A 21,883-nucleotide genomic window follows, 5' to 3' on the forward strand; every position below is an offset into this window, starting at 1 on the left:
TGGGCGGGGTAGCTGGAGGAAGCTCTCTATGGGTACAGAAATGTCCTGTAACTGGGTTTGTGGTTACAGGAATCTACACAGACTGTTCCCATGTCACTGTCCTGGTTTTTACACTATAGTTACATAAGCTGTAACCTTAGGAGGAAGCTGGGTGACAGGTACACTGTTTTTACAAATTTCTATACTGTTTTTGCAAATTTCCATGAATTTATAATTATTTCAAAATAATAAGTTGGAAAACCCCCAAAACCCTCCGAGAGCACATCCAACCCCAAGGGACTCTTGCGTGTCACTCTACCCTCACACCTTGGTCCTGACCTCACCAGGCTTCACTCAGTTCTTCTGTGCAGTTAGGCCCGATGCTACACCAGAGCCTTTGCAGTTTCCTAAGCTCTGAAACTGAAAATTGGTGATGGACAGGGAGGCCTGGCGTGTGCGATTCATGGGGTCGCTAAGAGTCGGACACGACTGAGCGAATGATCTGATCTGAAGCTCTGAAAACTTGCTCCCAACCCATTTAGTCATCAGGTTTCAGGGTTAAATGTTATTTCCTTTATCCTGACCCCCCACCCCCTCACTCCAGACAAAGTTGTCTTTGTTATTCTCAGGGTTCCCTGCACTTTTCCTGTACAAACTTCTTTACAACCTGTATTTATCTTATGGTGCAGTGGTTAACACTCTGGACTCTGCAGCAAGACTTCCTGTTTTTAACTGTAGCTCTGCCTTAGACAGGTGATTTAACCTTTTTCTATCTTGGTTTCCTTGTCTATACTACGGCTGGGTGCAGTGATGCCCAGTGATTCACGTCTGCTGTTATAATCCTTTCCTCTTATAGCTGAGCTGGGCCCGAGGTTCACTTTCACCAAGAGAACGTGGTCGAAGTAAAGCCAGGCCAGTTCAGAATTTATGCCTTAAAAAGGACCTGCAGTGTCCCCTGTTGTGGTCCTGGGAACCTTGAGCAGTCGTGTAAGCCAGAAGTCAGCTTCCCTGAAGGAGTGAGCACCTGGAGAGAGGCAAACCCCACAGTCCCAGGCTCTGCTGAACACAAGCACCGATGTGGCCATTGGTGAGACCGACAGAACAACCACATAGGTGAACTCAGACCAGACTGCACACCTGTGAACAAACAAATCGGTTCTTTTGGCTAAGTGTATACATCTTTGTGTATGCTTCATGATGTTTTGTTGTACAGTGATAATTGAAAGAACGGGGCTTATTATTACACCATCCTTTTAGAGCTCTTGTGTTAAATAACATTAATTATAAAGCACTTATAGCAGTGGCAGCAAAAAGTGTTACAATGTTACTTGTGATTTTATTAAATGTCTTCCCCATAAGGCTGAGCTCCCCAAGTGCTGTTTTCCTCACCACTATATGCCCAGTTCCTGTCACCAAGTAGTCATTCAAATCTTCGTTTCAAGAATAAATACATGCCCCAAATCACTGAGACTCACAGTTGCAGCAAAGGGCCTCCTTCTAAAGCAGCACAAATGACTGGCAAAGTTGCTGAGAGAACATCCTTTAACAAGATCCATCCTTCTTGGAAGTCTGTTTGGCTTTAATTTAAAAATTTTCCCTTCTACTGGAAATGTATCATAAACATTTCTTGAGACTGAACACATTTTTAAAAATAGCTTCCATTGTGTTTTTGCTAACCAGACCTCTATTGCTGGACATTTCAGGGCCTCCTGATTTTTTTCCAAGTAACATTGCATACAACACTGCTGTACCTACATCTTTGTGCACATCTGATTATATTCTTATGATGTCCCTCGAAGTGGAAACTGCAGGGTTGGAGGGTCTGAAGCATTTCTGAGGAATCTGACAGATAACGTCAAGTCATTTTCCAGAAAGGTACCAATTCACACGTCCCAACAGCCCCGAATTAGCGCTGCCTATCTCACAGCCGGTGCTGGGGCAGGGCCTGAGTTCTCTCCTCTTTGTTAATTTGATGATGGGAAGAAAAACATACTAAGTTTGTTCCTGAACCATGAACCGAATCAAACATGAAAACGTATTTACACACACCCTAGCAAGGGAGCCTGTATCAGGACGGAATCTGTATTTTCTTTTCTAAAACATCTTTATTTGGCTGGGCCGGGTCTTAGTTGCCTTCACGTGGGATCTTCCTTGCAGCATGTGGGACATTTAGTTTTGTGAACTCTCAGCTGTGGCATGTGGAATCTAGTTCCCTGACCAAGGATGGAACCCTGGCCCCCGGCATTGGTAGCTCAGTCTTAGTCACTGGACAACCTGAGAAGTCCGCAATCTGGTATTTTCTAAAACGACGGAAACAGAACATCCAAATGGCTAAAGAACTGAGACACCTGCCCCCTCCCACGATATTTCCATTAATTCAGGTAAGGAGGCCATGAAGGAACCCCACTAGTCACCTCGACCTCGTTAACCCAGACTCTGATCCCCGCGGGACGGGCCAAGCGGTCACCTGTCCCTGCGTGGGCTGGGCCCTAGGGACCCGCCACGTTTGACACAAAACTTCCCAGAACGAGGCGGGCCGAGCAGCACAGGTTCCCGAACGGGCCACCCTGAATCCCAACTTCTGCCTTTGACGGGACAGACACACTCGGAGCTGAGGTGGGGGCGGGGGCCGTTTGTGGGGTCGCTACATCGCACATCTCACAGCACAGTGTCTTCACACCGACTCCACAGCGGGAAGGCAGGCCCCAGCGTGGTAGCTGCTTCCCGGGTCACCGCCCACACGAGTGGGTCATTTGTGAAAACGCACGACCCCTCCTCCGATGGATGCTGGTCGGAACCGCCGTGGCGCCTCACGTCAGGCACCTCCGGCCTTGGAAAGTTCTGTAAGGCTCTCAATGGTTCCTCCAGGGCCTCGGCGGGAGGGGCCTCGAGGACCACGCGGACCCGACCGGCGCAGGCGGAAGACGGCCGGGCCTGAGCCGGGAAGATGGAGGCCGCCGCCGTCGCCGCCCACCTAGCGCCAGCTATCGCGCCCCGCGCCCGTCAGTCAGCCTCGCGCGCGCGCCCGCCCGTCACTCTGCGCCTTGCGGGGCGGAAGGGGTGGGGCCACAACGCGAACGCGGGCGTCCCATTGGTCGACGACGGGGGTGGGGCTTGGCGCCGACGCCAGGCTGGCTCCGCCCCCTGCCCGCGGGAGCGGCGGCGGCGGCGGCGGCGGCGGAGGCGGTGAGCGCGAGCGCGGGCGCGGGCGGCGGCGCCTGGGGCGGCACGGGTGCCACCGCCGTTAGGCCGCCGCGGCTTCCTTGCCCCCAGCACCGGGCTCGGGGACGCCGCACTGGGGAGGCCAGGGGCCTGGTGAGCCCGGCAGGCTGCGCCCCTCGGGCCGGCCGTGGCGGCGGGGCTGGGCCTGGGGGGAGGGGCGAACCCCGAAAGAGGCTCCCCGGGGCGGTGATCCGCCGTGCAGCGGATCTCCCATTTCTCTTCATTGAATCTCTCTGCTCTCTGAACCTTTGCTCACTGAACTCCTCCTCTGCCTGAACCCCTTCCTCTGCGCCTTGAAGCCTCTCCTTTGCTTCTTGAGCCCCCTCCTCCCTGCCCTGAACCCACCCTCTGCTGTCTGCGCTCGTACTTCTGCTCCGTGAACCTGGCTTCCTCTCTCTGAATCGCCTCCTTGCTGTCTGAATCCCCACCTCTATTGCCTGAATCCCCCTCCCCTGCTAATGGGCCCAGTGTCCTGCTGTGGTGACCCACCCCCCAACTTTGCACAAACGAACCCCCACCCCCACCCCCCAGCTCCTCTTTTCTGTCAGCAGCCAGATCAGCCTTCCTGGTTGATGTAATGAATGGCCTGCAGCTGTCCCCGTCCTTTAAGAGCAGTCGTTTTTCTCCGATTTTATTTTTTTGCGCCGGGGTCAATTGTTAGCTCCCCAAACACGGGAGGGTTGTAAGCTTTGACCATTTAAAACGCCTCTCGTGCCGAGGTCAGAGGCAGGCCCTCAGCACGGGGACGATTTATTCAGGAGCCTTTTAAAAATAATCTAGGCGGAACCTTTGGGAGGGAATTTGACTGAATTTTATTTGTTAAAATAATCCAGGCGCCTCCCCAGGCATCAAGGCCAGTCATTTCTTTTTGGCATGGAGCCCCTCGGTACAGGATGATGGAACTGAACCATCTACTTGAGGATCAGCCAAGCTCACCTTCGCCCTTAAGAATTGTGGTTGCGTCGAAGCGGGAAGCAAATGATGTTATAAACCACCGTGCAAATTTTGTTGCAGGGCACATCGCGTCAGACCTTCAAGTACTTTGTTTGTGCCAAATCATTACCACTTGCCACATGAGTCTAAATCATGACGGATGCCAAGTATGTCCTTTGCAGATGGAAAAAGCGATTATGGCCCGCAAAGGTGACAGCCATTATTCTGTAATTTCAGGAATTAGAAATGACTTTCGGGTGACAAGTAAAATCTTTATCAGGAGATACCTAGGAGTCGCTTCAGCAAAATAATTGAGTTTGAACAGTTGGTGCTCAGATCTGTTGGCACCGGTCCTTGCTCCTGGTCTAATGGAGTTTTGGTCGAGTGCTTACAAGGTTACACTTCTGGAAGTGTCTTTTTTTTTTTTTTTTCCCTCACGCTTTAAAAAAAAAAAGAATTTAGCAGTGTCAGCTATAAAAAGGCATGTAAGGCTGTAACTCAAGGAAATTTTTGGCAAGCAGCCCTGATAGTAAATAACAGGACTGTCTTGGGGACGCTTTCCAGCAGTGTGGTGGGAAGAGGGCCAAATCCTGAGGCAAGACCCTGCTTTTGGTCTCGGTCTGCTGCTGTCCCTTTGTGCCTCAGTTTCCCTGTGTCTGCAGTCCTATCTTATATTCTTTAAGAATCATGCACTGCATTTGTGTTTATATGTCGCTACTGCTTGTCAGGGTCAGCTGTGTTTTTTGGCTTGTAACAAGGTTGTGTTTTTTTTTTTTTTTAATGTAGGTCCTGGCTGGAACTGAAAAGTCAGCCAAAAATAAGAGGAAAAAAGGATATTTTCTAAACGTTCAGATACTCTCCTTAGACAAAAAGTTAAGTGTTGTGTTTTTGTAGTCCTCCTGCATGGGATTTGTGATACCCCACCCCCCCCCGCCAAAAAAAAGTGAAGTCTGCTCTTAAGTCTTCTCACTTCTTTGTTTATCAATGTGGTCACAGTAACCCGAAGAGGAAAACAACCAATTTTATTTTATGTATGTTTGGAAATTGAAGAATCTCTATGTGGTATTGATATCCAGAGAGATCAGTACAAAAATGGGATGGGTGTAAATTATATGCTGGTAGACTCTCGTTGGGGTTCAGGTAGGCCTGTTTCTTTCCTACAGATAGGTTTGTGTGACTTTCAGAAACGTGTGTCAGCCCCCTGCGTTCTGGGATATTTGATGTTTGAGCCTGTGCTTGTAATAAGAAACTGTTGTTTAGCATTCAGAAGGCAGATGCATGGAGGGCGCAGGGTACCATGTTACATCCCATGGTGGAAGGACACAGATGACTGGGGACGATTAAAATGGCCCAGGTTGCGCATTTCTGATGGGCGAATTCCTGATTCTAAGTAGAAAATGAAACAGGATCAGCCCCTGCTCCTGCATCTCCGGGTCCCCATCCTTCGACCCTTCTTTCTTTAGAGCCGATCCTAAGCCTGCTTAGTCCGCAGCTCACACTTTCCCTGAGGCTGGGAAAGTAATTGAATACTCGAGTTTAAAAGGGAAGCGCATCCTTTTAAACTAAAACACACCTGCTGGGCTGTAAACAGCTTTTAGTGACATTATCATCCACTCTGGAAATCTAACAAAGGAGTTATTTGTGCAGTTGAAAGTGGGATGTACCTCATAAAAGTCACAATTTGAATTCATTTTTACTCTTAAATCCAACCAGCCTTTTTCTGTCTTAAAAGGGGAAAGGAAAAAAAAAAAAAAAAGCCACATTCACAAGGGTCCTCGCTGCCTCTAACCTCAGGCGCTTGAATTCCTGGTTGGCAGTGACTCCTGGTTTGAGTGGAAGGGTGCGAAAGAAGAAAACGAATCTGATTCTTTTGTCATCTAAAGCAAAATATGTTTGCGAAGGTTTCGGTGGCATTGCTGGTGGCGCATAATGGGCGTCCCTGTCCCCGCAGGATTAAGGTGAAGAGCGCGGAAGCCAAGGTCCTGAGAAAGGTGCACATCGAAGACATCGCCTCCTCATTAGGTGAGAGCATGTTTTTCCGTCCCAGTGAGGTCTGGCAAGAGCACAGGGTGTTCTGGGAGAAAACAGACTTGGCCTTCTGGATGCAGAGTGACCCCGTTCCCTGTCTCTCCCCTTCCTTCAAGGAAACGTGATTTCCCTGAACTAGAGGAGCTGCTGTCTCTAACCTTCTAGAATCTGCTTCTTGAGCCCGTCCTGTCCTTGGCCCACGCCCCCGCCCCCGCCCCCGGATGGCCAGTGACAGCAGCATCAGGGCCCGCTGGCTCCGTCCACAGCCTGCAGTGCACTCAGAAGGGGTGCGCCTCCCCCAAGAAAGGGCAAGAGGCTTCTCTTTCTGTGTGGGTTTTTTTTTTTTCCACTTATCTGTAGTAAGACTGTAAAACGATTCTGTTGCTGGTCTGGCCTCCGTCCAAGGTTTAAGAAGCAGTTGGGTGTATATTTACATTTTATCGCCCAAGCCTAGGGGAGAAAAAAATGGTGTCACTGCCATCAGCCTTTTGGCCATTGGTGTCTGCAGGGCTGTGGGGGCCAAGGGCAAGGGCAGGGCGAGGCAGGCTGGTAGTGGAGCCCTGACTCCCATCCCCTCAAGGGTCAGTGTCATAGGTGAGACAGACCTGGCTGGAGTCTGGCTGAGCTTAACCCCTGGTGCACTGCCCACTCCCAGACCCACTGGGTGCCTACCTAAGAGCTTATTCCACATGCAGAGAATTTTCTGTCTTGTGAAAAGATTGCCCAGGATCTCCCAGCGGCGACTGGGAAATAGGGTCTGTTTTCCTGCATTTTCAGGGAATGGCTTTGGCTCAGAGCGGGGTGCCCAGCTCAGGCAGCATCCACCACCACCTCTCAGCCGCCCTGATTGTTCGTGCAGATCGTGTTGGGGGGCTGGTGTTTATGGGCGCCTTTAATATTAAACAGGGCAGAGTCCTGTGCCGAAGGAGGTGTTATTTATGCCTGCTGAGTTCTGATATTGCGTCCGTCATCTTGTTCAAATAAAGGGTGCCAGAGCCGCGCATGGGAATGAATGAATAAACTGTGGTGGTGGGGAGGTCAGGCCGGAATCTTTGCACCTGCGATGCCGTCCACTGGCTTTGAAACGCCCTTGCAGGGAAGTGTGGACAATTTGCTGGCCCACAAAGAGCCTTTTAGGCAGCTGTTCTTACCCACCCCCACCCCCGCCGCCCCTACCCGAAAATACCCTGCCAGCAGTGTCCTTTATTTATTGACCGTGATTGAATTGAAATTGTAAGGCTGAGAGACGATTTGAGAAATATCTGAATACATTTTGTGGGCAGTATTGTTTTGAAATCTAGAGGAGTATACCAGCCCAGGCAGGGCAGGCTCAGTCAGCGTGCTTTCTGGGGAAAGGAAGCCTTGCAGCCCTGAACGAACAGCTGTGGTTTGATGCCCAAGTCCATGGTTCTGGGGAATATGCCGGTGAGAAGCATCACCCCCTCTTCAGGTGTGAGGACCAGCTTTGGCGACACACCAGAGCTGGCACGGTGTTTCTGGGTGCTGGAGCCTGGGGCCCACTCAGCACCAGGTTTTGTTCTTCTTCCTCTGTCCCACAGCCTCACAGGACGGGACTCCTGCTGCGCCCCTGGAGGAGCTGACCTACCGGCGGTCACTCCGCGTGGCTCTGGATGTCTTGAACGAAAGACAAGGGAGCTCTTCCAGGGAAGGAACGACCCCTCGGCCTCCAAGAGTGAAGCCCATGGAACCAGCCTCCTGGCCCCCCAAACCTAGCCTTTCCCCATCATTCCTTGAAGACACGGTGGGCAGTCCGGGGCCAACAAGGAGGGAACGCATGTCCCAGAGGCTGTCCGGCCTGCCAGCTGGTGAGGAGGATCTGGAGTACGGAGTGGACCACAAGGAGGGGCTCAAGAGAAGCGGAGGCCTGGATGCCCCGGCTATGTGTTCAGCCAGCGGTGGCGCTCAGGACAGGGAGGCATCCAGAAAACAGCAGGCAGACTGGATGACACCTCTCGGTAAACAAGGGAGGAACCCGGCACAGGGACCCCACTCGGGTCAGAGAGTGGCTCCATCCTCAGAGGGAGCCGGCCAGGAAGATGGTGAGACAGGGGCCGGCCCGGCAGCCCTGTGCTCGCCTCCCGGAGGCAGGGACCTGAGTCCCCTGGATGGCTGTCCCGCAGAGCACCTGGGCCTGGACAGTGGCCAGAGGCCGAGGGCTCACATGAGTCCCCACAGCCCTGCTCAGCTCGGCCCTGCAGAGGAGGCAGCAGACACCCGGCCACTGGAGGAAGGTAAAGGCCCCAAGAGGGTGAGTTGGGAGAGGTTGGCAGTGGGTTCTCCCGTGGCCGATCTAGAGCCAGGCCCCAGATCTTAATGAGATCATTACCAGAACAGATCCTGAGTAGAAGTTTCCTGGGGCCTCTCTCTCTATCTCTCCACCATGCTCTAAGCACTTCAACTGCCTCCCATACTTGTGTTTTTATTTTTATTTGGCGGCGGAGGGACTGGAGGGGCACACGGTGGCCGCGTTACCGCCGTGTCTGCTCCCGGAGGATTAACTCCTTTCTCCTCCCATTGCAGAAGCCCTAATGCACTCCTGTTAAACTGGCAGGAATCTCAGAAGTGATTAACTCACTTAAAAGGCCCCTGACTTTTTCAGGATTCCCGCGTGCATGAGTTTTTGTGTGGCTGCAGCCATGCGCTATGGTTTTCTCTGTTGGGATGCTGTAGCATCCCACTTAGTTTTGAAATGCTAATTTGGAGATCTTCATTTCTGCATGGCTAGGTACCGCGCTCTGCCTGCCCACACTCGCTCCGGGTGTCTGCCTTTCTTCTTCCCCTTTCAAGGGGCCCCCTCCCCAGCAGTGGCAGTGAAGCAGGGACTACTACTTTGAAGGGGCCAGCCCCAGATCCGCATCCTCCCCATGTGGCCGAGTGTACCCTAGGAGGGACAGGCCCCTGGTTCATTCATCTGCCCTCCTCGCACTTGCGGCCACTCCTGCCCTGTCTCCTCTGTTGAACATGCTTTCACCGAGTGAGGCTGAGGGCAAGTCCACGTTGTGGTGGCTTTGCTCTCTGAGCTGATGTTCAGGGATCAGGGGGTGGTGTTCCCTGGGTAAGTCCCCAGTATTGTGACTAGTAAGGTCTGATCTATCCTTGTTGGCAGCCCGACCATTGTCTGAAGAGTTTATGGAGCCGAGCGCTGTGAACTCTCTCCTGGAGGAGGACGAGGATGACGAGGAGCCCCCGAGAATCCTGCTATATCACGGTGAGTGACTGGCACCTTCCTGGGGTAAGGTCCCTGACATCCCCTGTCCTGGGGAAGGTGTCTTCGCTGTTTGGCTTTTGTCCTGAACCCAGACCTCACAGAGAGGGAGCCCTGGCTCCCCTCTCTCAAGGACAAACACATGCCGGGGGTTGGGGGAGGCTCCCAGGACGCCATTTGGAGGGAATGGCGGAGGGCGGCCAAGTGAACAGATGGGCTCTGTCACCACCGTTGGGTGTGGCCTGGCGCTGCCTCTCAGCCCTCCCAAACAGTGTCCCCACAGCAGGGTGGGCGCCCCTCCCAGGTGTACGCAGGCCCCCCGCCCCGGCGCTGAGCAGTGCACAGGTCAACTGCCCTGTCCTCCCGGGCAGGGATCGGACACAGGCCCAAGCATCCAAGCCAGCCATGGGAAAGTTAGTTGCCTTGAACTAAACAGTTGAGGACTGGCTTCAGTTTTCCACTCACCCATTAACCATTCATCTTAACGTAGTCTAGTTTTGTTTTGTTTTTAATCTTTTTAGCCTGAGATATTTGTGCATTCAGAGACTGTGGCTAGAGCTGCACGGGGTGGTCTGGGGGCCCTTCCTGCCTGGCTGGAAGGCTGATCTGCTTTCTTGGGTATTTCCCATGGGCTCTTCCGATTGTTCTTATGGTGGCTGGTCATCCTTTACTGGGAGGGACGGTGGGGGTGTGGGTCACTCACCAAGCCCTACCCTGCTGTTGGGGGTCTAGATGCATCCAGCCTGGGGGCCTGCAGTGTGGGCTCCTGGGGCATCACTGGTATCAGTTCCCGCAGGCACAAAAAGGGGCCCCGTACCTTCCTGCAGAGGGCGTTTCTGTCCACCTGGAGGGGTCACTCAGCCCCCGGAGGCCCTAGAGTTAGCTCCTTTCTCCTGCTTTTGTCTTCCATGGGTTTTGGTTGCTGGTGTTTGGCTTGACTGCACCTGTGACTGTTGTCCTGGGTGGCCCTGTGCTCCTCCCGAGGGTGACCAGCTCTCCACTTGTGCCCCAGGTGTGTCTCCTTCCTCCATCACGGCCCCCTGTCCCTCAAAGCTCTTCCTATTGTCATATGCTGCAGCTCGGCCATGAGCCTCACTCTGGGGTCTTCGAGCAGCCTCTGTTCCCTGCTTGCTTTTGTTACCTGGTTTTTTAACGTTGAGTTATTTACTTGTTCTGGGTTTTGTTTTTTTTTTGGTTGCGAATATAGTTAAATTTTATTCAGAAATCATTTGTAGTTACCTTACGATTATTTAAATAGTTCTTCTCCCCCCCCCACTTTTTAAAGCCCCCAGTTTCTCAGATGAGCTTCTCAGAAATTTACTCCCCGTGTGGGGTCCTCACTGTGTGCCACGGTCTCCTTTCTGTTTATGTGCTACGTTTAAAAAGTGCTTTGCCCTGGAGTAATCTGAGACTCAGAAAAGTGGCAGAGGTGGCACTGCGCCCCTGCTGGTACACGCGTGGTCCCCACCAGGAAATCCATGCGCACCCCAGCTGCTGGTGGCCAGCACCTAGGTTCCAGGGTCAGGAGTGCACCCTGCCTTCCCAACTCTTGGGTCTGTCCCAGGCACCACGTTAACACTGGGCTTGAGCAGCATTTCTGTGGTTGTGTTTTCTCAAGCAGCTTTGTCTGGTGCTCAATATGGATCTAACATGTCTCTTTTTTGCTTTTTTCTTTCCTTTAAATTCTAGAACCACGTTCATTTGAAGTAGGGATGCTAGTCTGGCATAAATACCAAAAATACCCCTTCTGGCCGGCCGTGGTAAGAACACCTCTCTGCTTCCCGCTCGGTCAGTTGGTTCCCTAGTGTGCAGCCCAGGGTGCCCCATTCTAGACACTGGGCCCGGACAGGGTTTTCACTGTTGTTGCTGGTGAAACGGTGGGTCCGTGAGCAACAATGTAGAGACAAGTTCACCTAAGCAAGGGGTCTCAGCCTCCCGGCACTGCTGAGAATGAACCTCGTAGGTTAGGTTTTCACCAAGCAGCTTTAGAAAGGCCAACTCTGAAAAAATGCCCAGTATTTGCTCATTTTAAATTTTGTACATTTGAGTTTTTTGGTTTGTAGGTTAGGGTGTAGGTCTACCACGTATGTAATCGCAGGTGTTTGAGGTTTTGGCTGTACCCTCAGTGGGGTGGACACCCTTAAACATGGTCGTACCTCCTCCAAGTGCCTGAAGGGTGCACACAGTGGGTCAGGTGGAGAATTTTTGAGCCAGGGCACCACCCACCTGCCTTTGCCCCTTCTATTTTCGCCTGAATTTATCCTGTGTCCTCTTCCAGCAGGGACAGGATTCTCAGGGTTCTAGCTATAGGTCTTTAATTTGGGGAAGAGGCAGTGAATTGGAAGGTCTCTGCCCTGTGGAGCAGCTTTCTTTGCTGTAGTGAGTCTCGGCTCACGCAGTCAGCATGGCCTCCAGGCACGTGACTGGCAGTCTTGGGAAGGACAGGATTAAACCTGCATGGTGTCTGTGGAAAAAGCTTGGCCATGTAGGTGAACCTGGCTCCCCTGCAGCTCCTCGGCAGTTGGGACCTGACCGTCGGGGCTCCTTCCCTTCCTCTAGCGCTTGCTTGCCGGAGGCACCATGTCCCCCTGTGGTTGGCAGCCTTCTCCGTGCCCCTCCCTGTTTACCAGTTCCCAGGGGAGCTTTTGGTTAACTGGGGCCAGCACTGTAAATTCCCAGTGAGTACAGGAAATGGGGTAGTCAGGCCAGCCACCCCCTGGCTGTGGACCTCCCCAAGCTCGCTTTACTTGTCCCCCAGAATGAGGAGGAACGTGCCCTGAGCCTGAAAAGACTCAGCGGGAGGAAGGGCACTCACAGCGGCTGGTTCCTCTTTTATAAAACTGACCAGAACCCACCCCACCCACTTCTGCTCAGCTGTAACAGTGCTGGGAGCCGGGTAGTGCTTGCTGAGCATTTCCTCGTGTCAGCTGTGCCCTGGTCACCCCGGGCCAGCCACCTTTCTTGTCACACACTTGACAAGGTGACACCACGAAAGTGTTGAAAACACAAACACAGCCTCCTGGGTCCTGGGTGCTGGACACCTTGTGTTCTTGGGTCTGCCTACAGGTCAAGAGCGTCAGGCGGAGAGATAAGAAGGCGAGCGTGCTCTTCATTGAAGGGAACATGAACCCCAGAGGGAGAGGGTAAAGCACCGTTATCTGCTCTGCCCAGTGCTCTAGGTGGGGGGGCCCTGAGGTTGACCCCTGATGGAGCACCCCCACAAAGGCTGTATTGAGACACCTGGCCAGACAGTTGGGTTTTCCAGACTGCTTGTCGGCTTCCAGAATCAGCCCTGCTGGATGGCCATTGGCCCCCACAAACCACAGCACAGTTCGCTCCCTGAAGGCCTGTGAGCAACCCCCTGCCAGGTGACCATTTGGTAATCCCCATAGACCTTTATCGTGGGACAGAAGCACCGTCTGCCCAGAGCCAGTCTTAGAAACACCCCACTGCCAAGGAGGGGGTGCCTAGGGACCCCTGGAGGTACACCTGGCTCCCTGGGGCCTCCTCCCCCATGAGTGGGGCTCTCCCAGAGGAGGGCTGCTTTTGGGTCATGAGATGGCACCAGTCCCATTAATCTCTGCTTTCTGCTCCTAGTATCTCAGTGTTGCTCCGACGACTGAAGCACTTTGACTGCAAAGAGAAGCAGGCGCTTTTGGTGAGTGGGTGATTCCTTATGCTTCTCTGAGCTGCTGGCTTGGTGGTTGGTAACCCTGTCCCCTGCCCCGATGTGTACTTTCAGACACTGGCCATCGCAGGAGTGGCACTCGGCCCCGCCTCCTCTGCTGGAGGTCATCACCCTAGAGTCTCAGCCTCCAGGGAGGCTGCCCACCATTCCCCCTGACCCTGTGCAGGGTGGCTGTTTGGTAGTGGACAGGGTGCCCCCTGGAGGGGAGGTGGTAGGGCTCAGGCTGAGGCCAAGGGCCCTGAGCTGCCCCCAGATGGGGTTGTGATTCTGTGGACTGCGCTCCTCAGGGAGGCCGCCTCATGGCCCTGTGACCCGCCTGTCTGCGCCCTGGGAGCTGGTGCAGGCAGAGCACTGTGTCTAATTTGAGATAGTGCTTTGTGTCAGCTCCACCTTGATGCCAGCGTCTGCTTGGCCCAGTCAGAGGGTTCAGGCTCTGTATGGGATGAGGCTTCCCTGCTTGGGAAGCAGCGTCTTGGACGTGGACAGTGAGCTAGGGCCTAGGGTATGTGGGGGCTGTTTGGAAGGCCGGCACCTATGTGGAGCGCATCCTTGGGCTTTCAGGAATGATGGTGGGGGGCAGGAGGAGAGCAGGAATTGAGGTTGAGATCATGTGCATTAAATACCAGGGGGATGCCTAGGTTTGCAGAGATGGCATGTTGTCCATAAATGACCTGATGTCTGGGCATCCCTCGCTATTCTCCTATTTCCTGGAAATGGGCTGTGGGAGTGGCTGTCTGTCCTGGGGCCAGACCCCAGTTGTCCCAAGTGCCTGTCAGCGAGCCTGGCCACGGCCCGAGCACTCTCCTCACCCTAAGTTTCCTGCCTGCTCCCATCAGACACCTGTGGGTCTTGGGCTGGTCTCGCTGGTCCTCCCAGCTCAGGGGTGTCCCACCCTGGGGGCAGCACCCTCCTCCCACCAACACTCTGGGAGGAGTGTTTGTTTGGAGTCGCAGGCGCAGAGGCTTCTCCTGTGGGCTTAGTCTCACACACCCTATGTCCTCTCCTTCTGCTGGCCCATCGGCTGCAGTGGGGTGGGGTCTCTCCGTTCCTGTTCTCAGGTCTGTGCTTCTCTCTTGGCCCTGAGGGCTCGGCCCATGAGTGACCATTTTCTGAGCAGCCTCGGCCTCAGACGTGCCTCGGAAGCCCTGCTCAGGTTCCTTCCTGGCCGAGGGACTGAGGACACAGGACGAGGGAGGCGCTGCCTGCGGCCTCCTGCTGACAACCGCCGTCCGGGTCTCATTGCAGGACGAGGCAAAGGAGGACTTCGCCCAGGCCATCGGCTGGTGTGTCTCCCTCATCACTGACTACAGGGTCCGGCTCGGTGCGTGGGGCTGGGGCAGTGATGTGGGCTTCCCTTCATGTCCCCAGGGTGAGCACAGCCTGGCCCTCAGGTGGGCTTCTCCTCTCCATCCTGGCTCCAAACAGGACAGTTTCCTTTGCATGCAGGTGGTTTCCATCCACAGGGGCTCACTGCCCGGGGCGGGGTAGGGTGCTCTGCCAGTTCCTGATCGCAGTCGAGGTGTACACCCGGCAGGCAGCTTGGTACCGTCAGTCCTGTGTAACCAGCACCCCTCCTGCCCTGCAGGCTGTGGCTCCTTCGCCGGCTCTTTCCTGGAATACTATGCGGCTGACATAAGTAAGTCACCAACTCCTTCAAAGCAGGATTTGCTTCCTAGCCATCGAGAAGCGGCAGTTTCTCTGTCTGATATCTGGATGGGCTGTGCAGTGGGCAGCGCGTCTCGAGCCTGAGGCTGACCGTGCAGCCGCCCCCGAGTCTCCAGGCCCCACGGATCCCCCTGCTGAGGGGCCCCCACCTACCGTCTGTACTTGTAGCCACTCGCCAAGTGTGCAGAGCTGGGGCATCTGGGTGGCTCATCCCCTCTGCCTCGTCCTGGGCATTTTCAGTGGCACTGGTCCTTATGGAGCAGTGCAGATGAGCTGATGCTGGTTCTGTGGGGTGGGCAGTAGGGGGCAGAGCTGGGAAGGGCGGTGAGGGTCCTGTGGGGGTTCCTGCCCAGATGGGGTGTCCTGGCCCCTTCCCACATGGTTGCTGAGGGCGCCCAGTTAGGGGAAGTTTTCTGCTTCCTTCACAGGCTCCCCTGTCCGCAAGTCCATCCAGCAGGACGTCCAGGGGACGAGGTTCCCCCAGCTGAGTGGGGGAGATCCCGAGGAGCCTGTGGCTGGGAGCCCACAGGGCAGGAGGCCAGCCTACAGGAAGGTGCTGCCCGACCGCTCGCGGGCCGCCCGGGATCGGGCCAACCAGAAGCTGGTGGAGTACATTGTGAAGGCACGGGGCGCCGAGAGCCACCTGCGGGCCATCCTGAGGAACAGAAAGCCATCCCGGTGGCTGAAGACCTTCTTGAGCTCTGGCCAGTACATGACCTGTGTGGAGACCTACCTGGAGGACGAGGAGCAGCTGGACCTGGTGGTCAAGTACCTGCAGGGTGTGTACAAGCAGGCAGGCTGCCAGCTGCTGGCACGTGGGCACGGAGACGGCATCCGTTTCATCCTGGACGTGTTACTGCCTGAGGTGAGTGGTCAGTGGGTCCTCCACGTGCAGGGTGTGTGTGGGGGGGGAAGGTCTCCCAGGGCGTGCAGCGAGGTGGAGGGGCCAGGTGTCGTTTTCCATCCTCTTCCCTGAACCTGGTGCCACCTGAGCCTCAGTTCAGAGAGGGCACTGCGGATGGGAACAGAACGTGTGGGACTGCCAGAAGGCTCAGGAACACTGAGCAGCTTTGTAACCGCAGAGAATTTCAAGTACGTTAAAAAATAAAGCAACTCTGTGAACCCTCATGTGTCCATTCCCATCTGCAGCAGTGGCCTTGCTCCATATGCTCCTCCAGCCCCTTCTTCTGGACACACTGTAATGTGAGTGTAGGAAGGGTGACCCTGCCCCCTGGGGACACTGAGGGTTTCTGAGGTTGTCACAAGTCGGATGCTTCTGGCATAGAACAGGACGCTGCTCTACCCTCTACAGCCCAGGACGGCCCCATGTCAGCCGTGCCCAGGTGAGGGATCCCTGGTTGGAACGAGAAGGACTTTGTAAGAATTTTGAAGTGACTGCAATACACTTTCATCTGGAGTAACTAACAGTGATCCTGTGATACCAGACATCTAATGTGTATTCAGTTTACCACTTTGTGTTTTTTGTTTGTTTTGGTTCACTCAGATTTTTACAGCTGCTTTTTGTTTGGCGGCCTGCCTTTTTTGGAGGTGGGGGAGGGCGCTGCTTATCTTGCTTATGGAATCTTAGTTCCTGACCAGGGATTGAACCTGGCCTTGGCAGTGAGAGCACCAAGTCCTAGCCACTTGGCGCCAGGGACATCCTGGGTCCTGCCTTTCTCTGCTTTGAGTGCCATGAACTCTCATCTTGACGATTTCACTGGGAGCAGAGATTTCGCAGATGGTGTGCATGTGTGAGTCCGGTGCTGGGAGGGCCCTGGCGACTGGACTGTCCACCTTTGTGGTCTTCTCCAAGCCTGGTGTGAGTGGCCACACACGGCCCAAGCCTGACCCGTGCTGCCTCTTTGCAGGCCATCATCTGCGCGATCTCAGCAGTAGATGCAGTGGACTACAAGACGGCCGAGGAGAAGTACATCCGAGGACCGGCGCTGAGCTCCCGGTGGGTGGGCCACACACTGTGTCCCGAGGGCTCTGTCTCTGCATGCCGGTGGCTGGGCCTTTGGGCCGCTGGTCTGAGTGGGCAGAGCTGCTCCCACCTCATCTGAACTGATCCTCAGGGCTGACGTCCACCTCCCCCTTGTCCTCCCCTGTCACCTCGCTGCCATGGCTGTTTGAGGAAACCTTGAGATTAAGCGGCAGCTGCCGCCTGCCATCCCTGGCTGGCAGGAAGAATGCAGTGATCAAGATGTTCCTCTACATCCATGGTGAGCCGCCCCAGGCTGGCCTCCCAGCCCCTAATCCCGGCTCTGGGCCTGCTGCCAGGCTGGCTGGGAGCAGGCCGGCCGCGTGGCCCTGACAGGCTGAAGACTCAACTAGGGTCTTGGGCCAGGGCCGAGCAGGCGCTCACAATGGAGTCTGTCCCTGGTCTCAGTGGTCAGCTGGCCATCCATGTAACCGCATAGAGAGCAGGTGCTCTCGGAGACCGAGGTCCAAGTGGCCCCTCACCATCCAGTGCCTCCCTCAAGCTCAGGCGCCAGTCAGAGGGTGTCCTGTCTCAGGCGGCGGGGTGGGGGGTGCTGTGTGCTGCACAAGTCACTGTGTGCTGCCTTGGGGACACAGTCCAAGCGGCTGAGCCTGGGCGGCCAGGGTTCCATTGGGCTGGGTTTTAGTTGTCCAGCGGGTCCATCCCAATGTACCCACCTCCCCCATCTTCTCACACCATAGTTGCGTTTAGTTCTTATACACAGGTCATTGAACCTTCACACAGAGACAAGGTCAGGTCTCCTTGTGGGGTCCTTAGGCTGCCGTGTCCCATTTCCCTCAAGGGCATCCCCTTCAGGGTCACGTTTCTTGTTTAGCCTGAGAGGAGCGGCCACTCACCTACCTGATAATAGATAGTCACTTAAGGCCGACTTGATACTTCATCTTCTTTCTTTGTAGTTTATTTTTTTTCCATTGTGGTGAAATATACATAATATTCACCACGTTCCCTACTTTTAAACATACATCGTAGTGGTATTAAGCTCATTCATATTGTGTAGCATCCGCGCCATCTCCAGGACACTATGAAACCGTGTCCCCACTGAACACTCACTTCTTGTTTAAGGGATGACGGAGGTTGTTCGTTTTTAATAGACATGTAGTTGATTTATAACGTTACATTATTTTCAGGGAAACAGTAATTCAGTATATATGTATGTTTGTTTGTGTATATATCTTTTTTTTTTTTCAGGTTCTCTTCACTACAGTTTGTTAGAAGATATTGAGTGTAGTTCCCTGTGCTTTATAGTTAATCTTTGACATTTATTTTATACATAGCAGTCTGCATCTGTTAAACTCCTGATTGATCCTTCCCCTAACCCTTCCCCTGTGATGACAATAAGTTATGTCTGTGAAGTCTGTGTTTTGTAAAGAAGTTCTTTTGTGTCATATTTTAGATTCCACATATAAAGTGATATCACACAGTATTTGTTTTTCTCCATCTGATTTACTTCATTTAGCATGGAAATTTCCTGGGTGGTTGGGACACCACATTCTCTCTACTGGGATCAGGTTCCATCTGTAGCTGGCAACTAAGATCTGGCACAGCATGCTGTGTGGCAAAAAAAAAACTACAAATATTTCACTTAGTGTAATAATCTCTAGTTGCATCCATGTTGCTACAAATGACATTATTTTATTCTTTTTCATGGCTGAGTAGTAGTCCATCGTGTATGTGTATACATCTTTATCCAGTCATCTGTTGATGGACATTTGAGTTGCTTTCATGCGTTAGCTGCTGTCAGTAGTGCTGCTATGAACATTGGGGTGCATTATCTTTTGAACTACAGTTTTATCTGGATATTTGTCCAAGAGTGGGACTGCTGGATCATACGGCAACTCTATTTTTAATAATTTTGAGGGGAGCCTCCATCCTGTTCTCCACAGTGGCTGTACCAATTTACATTCCCACAAACAGTGGAAGGTTCCCTTTTCTCCACACTGTCTCCAGCATCTGTTATTTGTAGACTTTTTAACAGTGGCCATTCTGACCAGTGTGAAGTGAGACCTTATTGTAGTTTTGATTTGCATTTCTCTATAATGAGTGATGTTGAGCATCTTTTCATCTGCCTTTTGGCCATCTGTCTTCTTTGGAGAAATGTCTATATAAGTCCTCTCCATTTTTCAATTGCATCATTTGTCTTCTGGTTTTGGAGTGGTATGGGTTGTTTGTATGTTTTTTGGTTATGGAGTGGTACGATCTGTTTGTATATTTTGAAGATTAAGCCCTTGGCAGTCACATCACGTGCAAATATTTTCTCCAAGTCTGTAAGCTGATGGTTTCCTTTGCCTTGCAAAAGCCTGTAAGTTTGATTAGGTCCCATTTGTTTATTTCTGCTTTTATTTCTGTTGCCTTGGAAGATTGTTGACGTTTATTAAAACAAAATTACTGAGTAAAATGAGGTGATCTCCTTTTGTTTTTGCAGGGAAAAAGAAATATTTGATAACCAGCTCCTAGAAGAACGGAATCGGCGATGCTGAAGCAGGCGGTGGCAGTGCTCCATGCCTGCGCTCTGGGGGCCGGGCAGGCCGTTTGCCTCCTTCTGTCTGTGGGTTCTGTTTTCCTGGCTCTTGTGGAAGGTATACTTCCCAACAGAACAGGCTTTTAAAGAAAAGAAACACTTTATTTTTTATTTTATTTTTTTTTAAATTTCACATCATTACCTGTGACTGTACTGTGTAGGTTCATAGAAGGTGCACATTTGTTTTTTATGTTAAAAAGCATTGTATCTGACATTCAACAGGAGTTTTAAAGACATACGAGTGTGCTGCTCCCGGCACAGTGTGTTTTTCCATTTGTTTCTCTCTTCTGTGCGGTTCCTCTCACACTGGCTCCTGAGTTTGCTGTGCCTCTGTTCTGTGTTTTTGAGAAAACCCGGTGTTTATGAGAGGCAGCCCAGAGACCAGCTGCCGTCCGCACTCTTGCCTCTGCTGGCACTCGGGCAGGGGAGAGGCAGACCTTGAACCTCTCCAGCCACTTCCTCCTCGGTCTCTCTGTGGGTTTCTCCACCCAGCCCACTCCTGGGCCGGTGTGACAATCCCTAGTGGTCATTGCTCCCATCCAGCCTGGCCAGGGTCACTGTGCATGTGGCCTGGGCTGTGGGGTTGTGGCCTGGCACCTGCGGAAACCAGCCCTTTGTTTTAAAGCCAGAGCATGGATAGGTCCCCTGCCGCCCGAGGGTCCCAAGCTAGGGGCCCCCACTTCGGAGACAGTTGCCTGAAGGCTGGGTCCTCTGTGCGGTCACAGAAATTCTATACACCACAGATTATGTATTCTAAGCTGACGAGCTGCTTGTGGAAGGAGACAGCCAGGTCCCCACTGTGATGGCTGCACCACAAAGTCTGAGCCTGGCCAGTGGGGAGAGGTTCTTGTGGGGGTTAGGGAGTTGGAGGGGTGAAGGAGTGGGCCCTGACCAGAGTGGAGTGGTCCAGGAGGAAGGAGGTATAGCCATCACTGCAGGCACCAGGAACCGGCATGTGACCTCTCTGCTGGTTTTGCATGACCCTGAGCAGAGGTGCAGCCGCTGGCCCGAGGTCCGGCTGAGCCACCCTCCAAGGAGACCCCAGGGGTGTCCTGGCTGGGCTGACTTGGAAGGACTCACCCGCTTCTGGAAGGTGCTTTGACAATGAGCCTTCTTGAAACAGGTCCGGGTGGAGAGCAGTACGCTCTTGGGGGCAGGGGACCACATGAACTATTCCATTACCGTTGGGTATTTTTATATATCTGTTCTGAGGTCTGCTTGTGGAACTGAACTGTTGAGACTGGAATTAAAGGCCGTTTTGCAGCCCTGCTTATTCTTTTCTGGGATCCGCCTGCAGCCCACCATGTACAGGCACTCAGGCAGCCACATTGTCCCCAACAACTGCTTCTGGAGGCCCTTAACCCTGCTGGGGAGGGGGTTCCCACACCAGGCCGAGTAGAGCAGGTGTCTATAGATGCACTGTGCCCTGCTGAGCAGATGTGTTGGGGGCTTCTGCCCCCCCCCCCCGGTGTCTCAGCTCTCACTGTGTCTTGTGTTCTGTGGATTCTGAGCATGTCTGTCTTCAAGCTTTGTCCATCCACCAGGGCAGGCGGTGGTGGGTGGGACCTGCTGATGCCCCCAGGTGGTATCAGGCAGCGGTAAGGAAGCTGGAGCCAGCTGACCCAACTGGCTCACCAGGTGAGGGATGTTCAGAAGGGCCTGCCAGCTGGCCCCAGCTCCCTGGGGAAGTCAGCACACGGATTGCTTCTGAAGCATCAAGAAGACATACCCAGCACAGCACCCAGCACAGGAGTGCAGGCAGGGGCCCCCACCAGCTGGCCTGTGGCCTCCTGCATCCCTGTCCTCCAAAGCCCCAGATTCCCTGCACCCCGTCACCTGCGGTCCCCCCTCAGCCGTCCTGGGCTCCAGCCAGCTAGAAAAAGCTGCCTGCGCCTCTGCACGGCCACCTTGCTGCCCCCAGGTCTGGTCATCTCCCACGTGGTCACACTCCCAGTCTGCCCTCCCTGACCCTCCTTCCACCCAGACCCCAGAGCTCATCAGTACGCTCTTGCTGCATTTGCTTCACCTGTCTGGCTCCAGCCCGGATGGCGTGAGGGGGTGATCAGACCCCCAATGGAAGGAGCAGCACATTTCAACAAAACTGCTTCCTGGGGAGGAGTTCCCTGCGTTTACTTGGGCACTTCTTTAAGCCCATCATCATTCGGGAAATTGATTAAAACGAGGAATGCCTGGCACACGCGAGCAGGCTGAGAATCTCAAATCAGCTATGCATGTCTGGGCAGTGTGGTCATGGCCTCTCAACTCTGAGGCGGGGCTTCTCCCTCCAGGCTTTCCTGTCAGGGCACCCCCTCCCCCAGCCCCTGCTCGCGTTCCTTCCCCGCCCTGCAGCTTCCCTCTGCCTCTGGCCCCTCTGCCTTCCTCCCTGCTCCTCCTCTAGCCCTGCTCCCCACCCCCACCCCCCCTCCCTGTCTTCTTCATCCCTCCTCCCTGCCTGCCCTCTTGTTTACTCCCTGCCCCATCAGACCTGCTTCTGGTGGGTTGCCTGTTTGAAGGTTCTCCCAGGACACCCCAAGCTCCTGATCAGGCTCTTCCCTCCCCATCCAGTGCCTGAGTTGTCCAGCCCTGCATCAGCAGTGAAACCGGCCCCTGCTGTCCAGAAAC

General features: G+C 53.7%; 1 protein-coding gene across 4 annotated transcripts; it reads left to right on the forward strand.

The window, feature by feature from the left end:
- Positions 1 to 3,092: 3,092 nt before the first annotated feature.
- On the forward strand, positions 3,093 to 20,524 carry PWWP3A (PWWP domain containing 3A, DNA repair factor). Of its 4 annotated transcripts, XM_070793504.1 has the most exons (15): positions 3,155 to 3,294; positions 4,216 to 4,344; positions 4,921 to 5,006; positions 6,086 to 6,156; positions 7,722 to 8,138; positions 8,304 to 8,414; positions 9,290 to 9,391; positions 11,078 to 11,148; positions 12,455 to 12,531; positions 12,986 to 13,046; positions 14,322 to 14,397; positions 14,662 to 14,712; positions 15,170 to 15,606; positions 16,610 to 16,698; positions 19,166 to 20,524. In XM_070793504.1, the coding sequence occupies exons 2-15, from the start codon at positions 4,288 to 4,290 to the stop codon at positions 19,218 to 19,220; spliced, it is 1,761 nt and encodes a 586-aa protein (XP_070649605.1). In that variant the 5' UTR covers positions 3,155 to 3,294; positions 4,216 to 4,287; the 3' UTR covers positions 19,221 to 20,524. The 4 variants fall into 4 exon arrangements, with proteins under 4 accessions (XP_070649603.1, XP_070649605.1, XP_070649602.1 ...); XM_070793502.1 differs by having other exon boundaries at positions 3,093 to 3,165; positions 7,722 to 8,414; XM_070793501.1 differs by having other exon boundaries at positions 7,722 to 8,414.
- Positions 20,525 to 21,883: the final 1,359 nt, after the last annotated feature.

The sequence above is a fragment of the Bos indicus genome, chromosome 7 (assembly GCF_029378745.1).
Source record: "Bos indicus isolate NIAB-ARS_2022 breed Sahiwal x Tharparkar chromosome 7, NIAB-ARS_B.indTharparkar_mat_pri_1.0, whole genome shotgun sequence".
NCBI classification, from domain to species: Eukaryota; Metazoa; Chordata; class Mammalia; order Artiodactyla; family Bovidae; genus Bos; species Bos indicus.

Bases quoted from the DNA above. Each gene is read 5' to 3' on its own strand.
- PWWP3A (XM_070793502.1), top strand. From the start codon at position 4,288: ATGACGGATGCCAAGTATGTCCTTTGCAGATGGAAAAAGCGATTATGG. The intron at 4,345-4,920 runs GTGACAGCCATT...TTTTTAATGTAG, and splicing joins AGCGATTATGGCCCGCAAAG to GTCCTGGCTGGAACTGAAAA. The intron at 12,532-12,985 runs GTAAAGCACCGT...TTCTGCTCCTAG, and splicing joins ATGAACCCCAGAGGGAGAGG to TATCTCAGTGTTGCTCCGAC.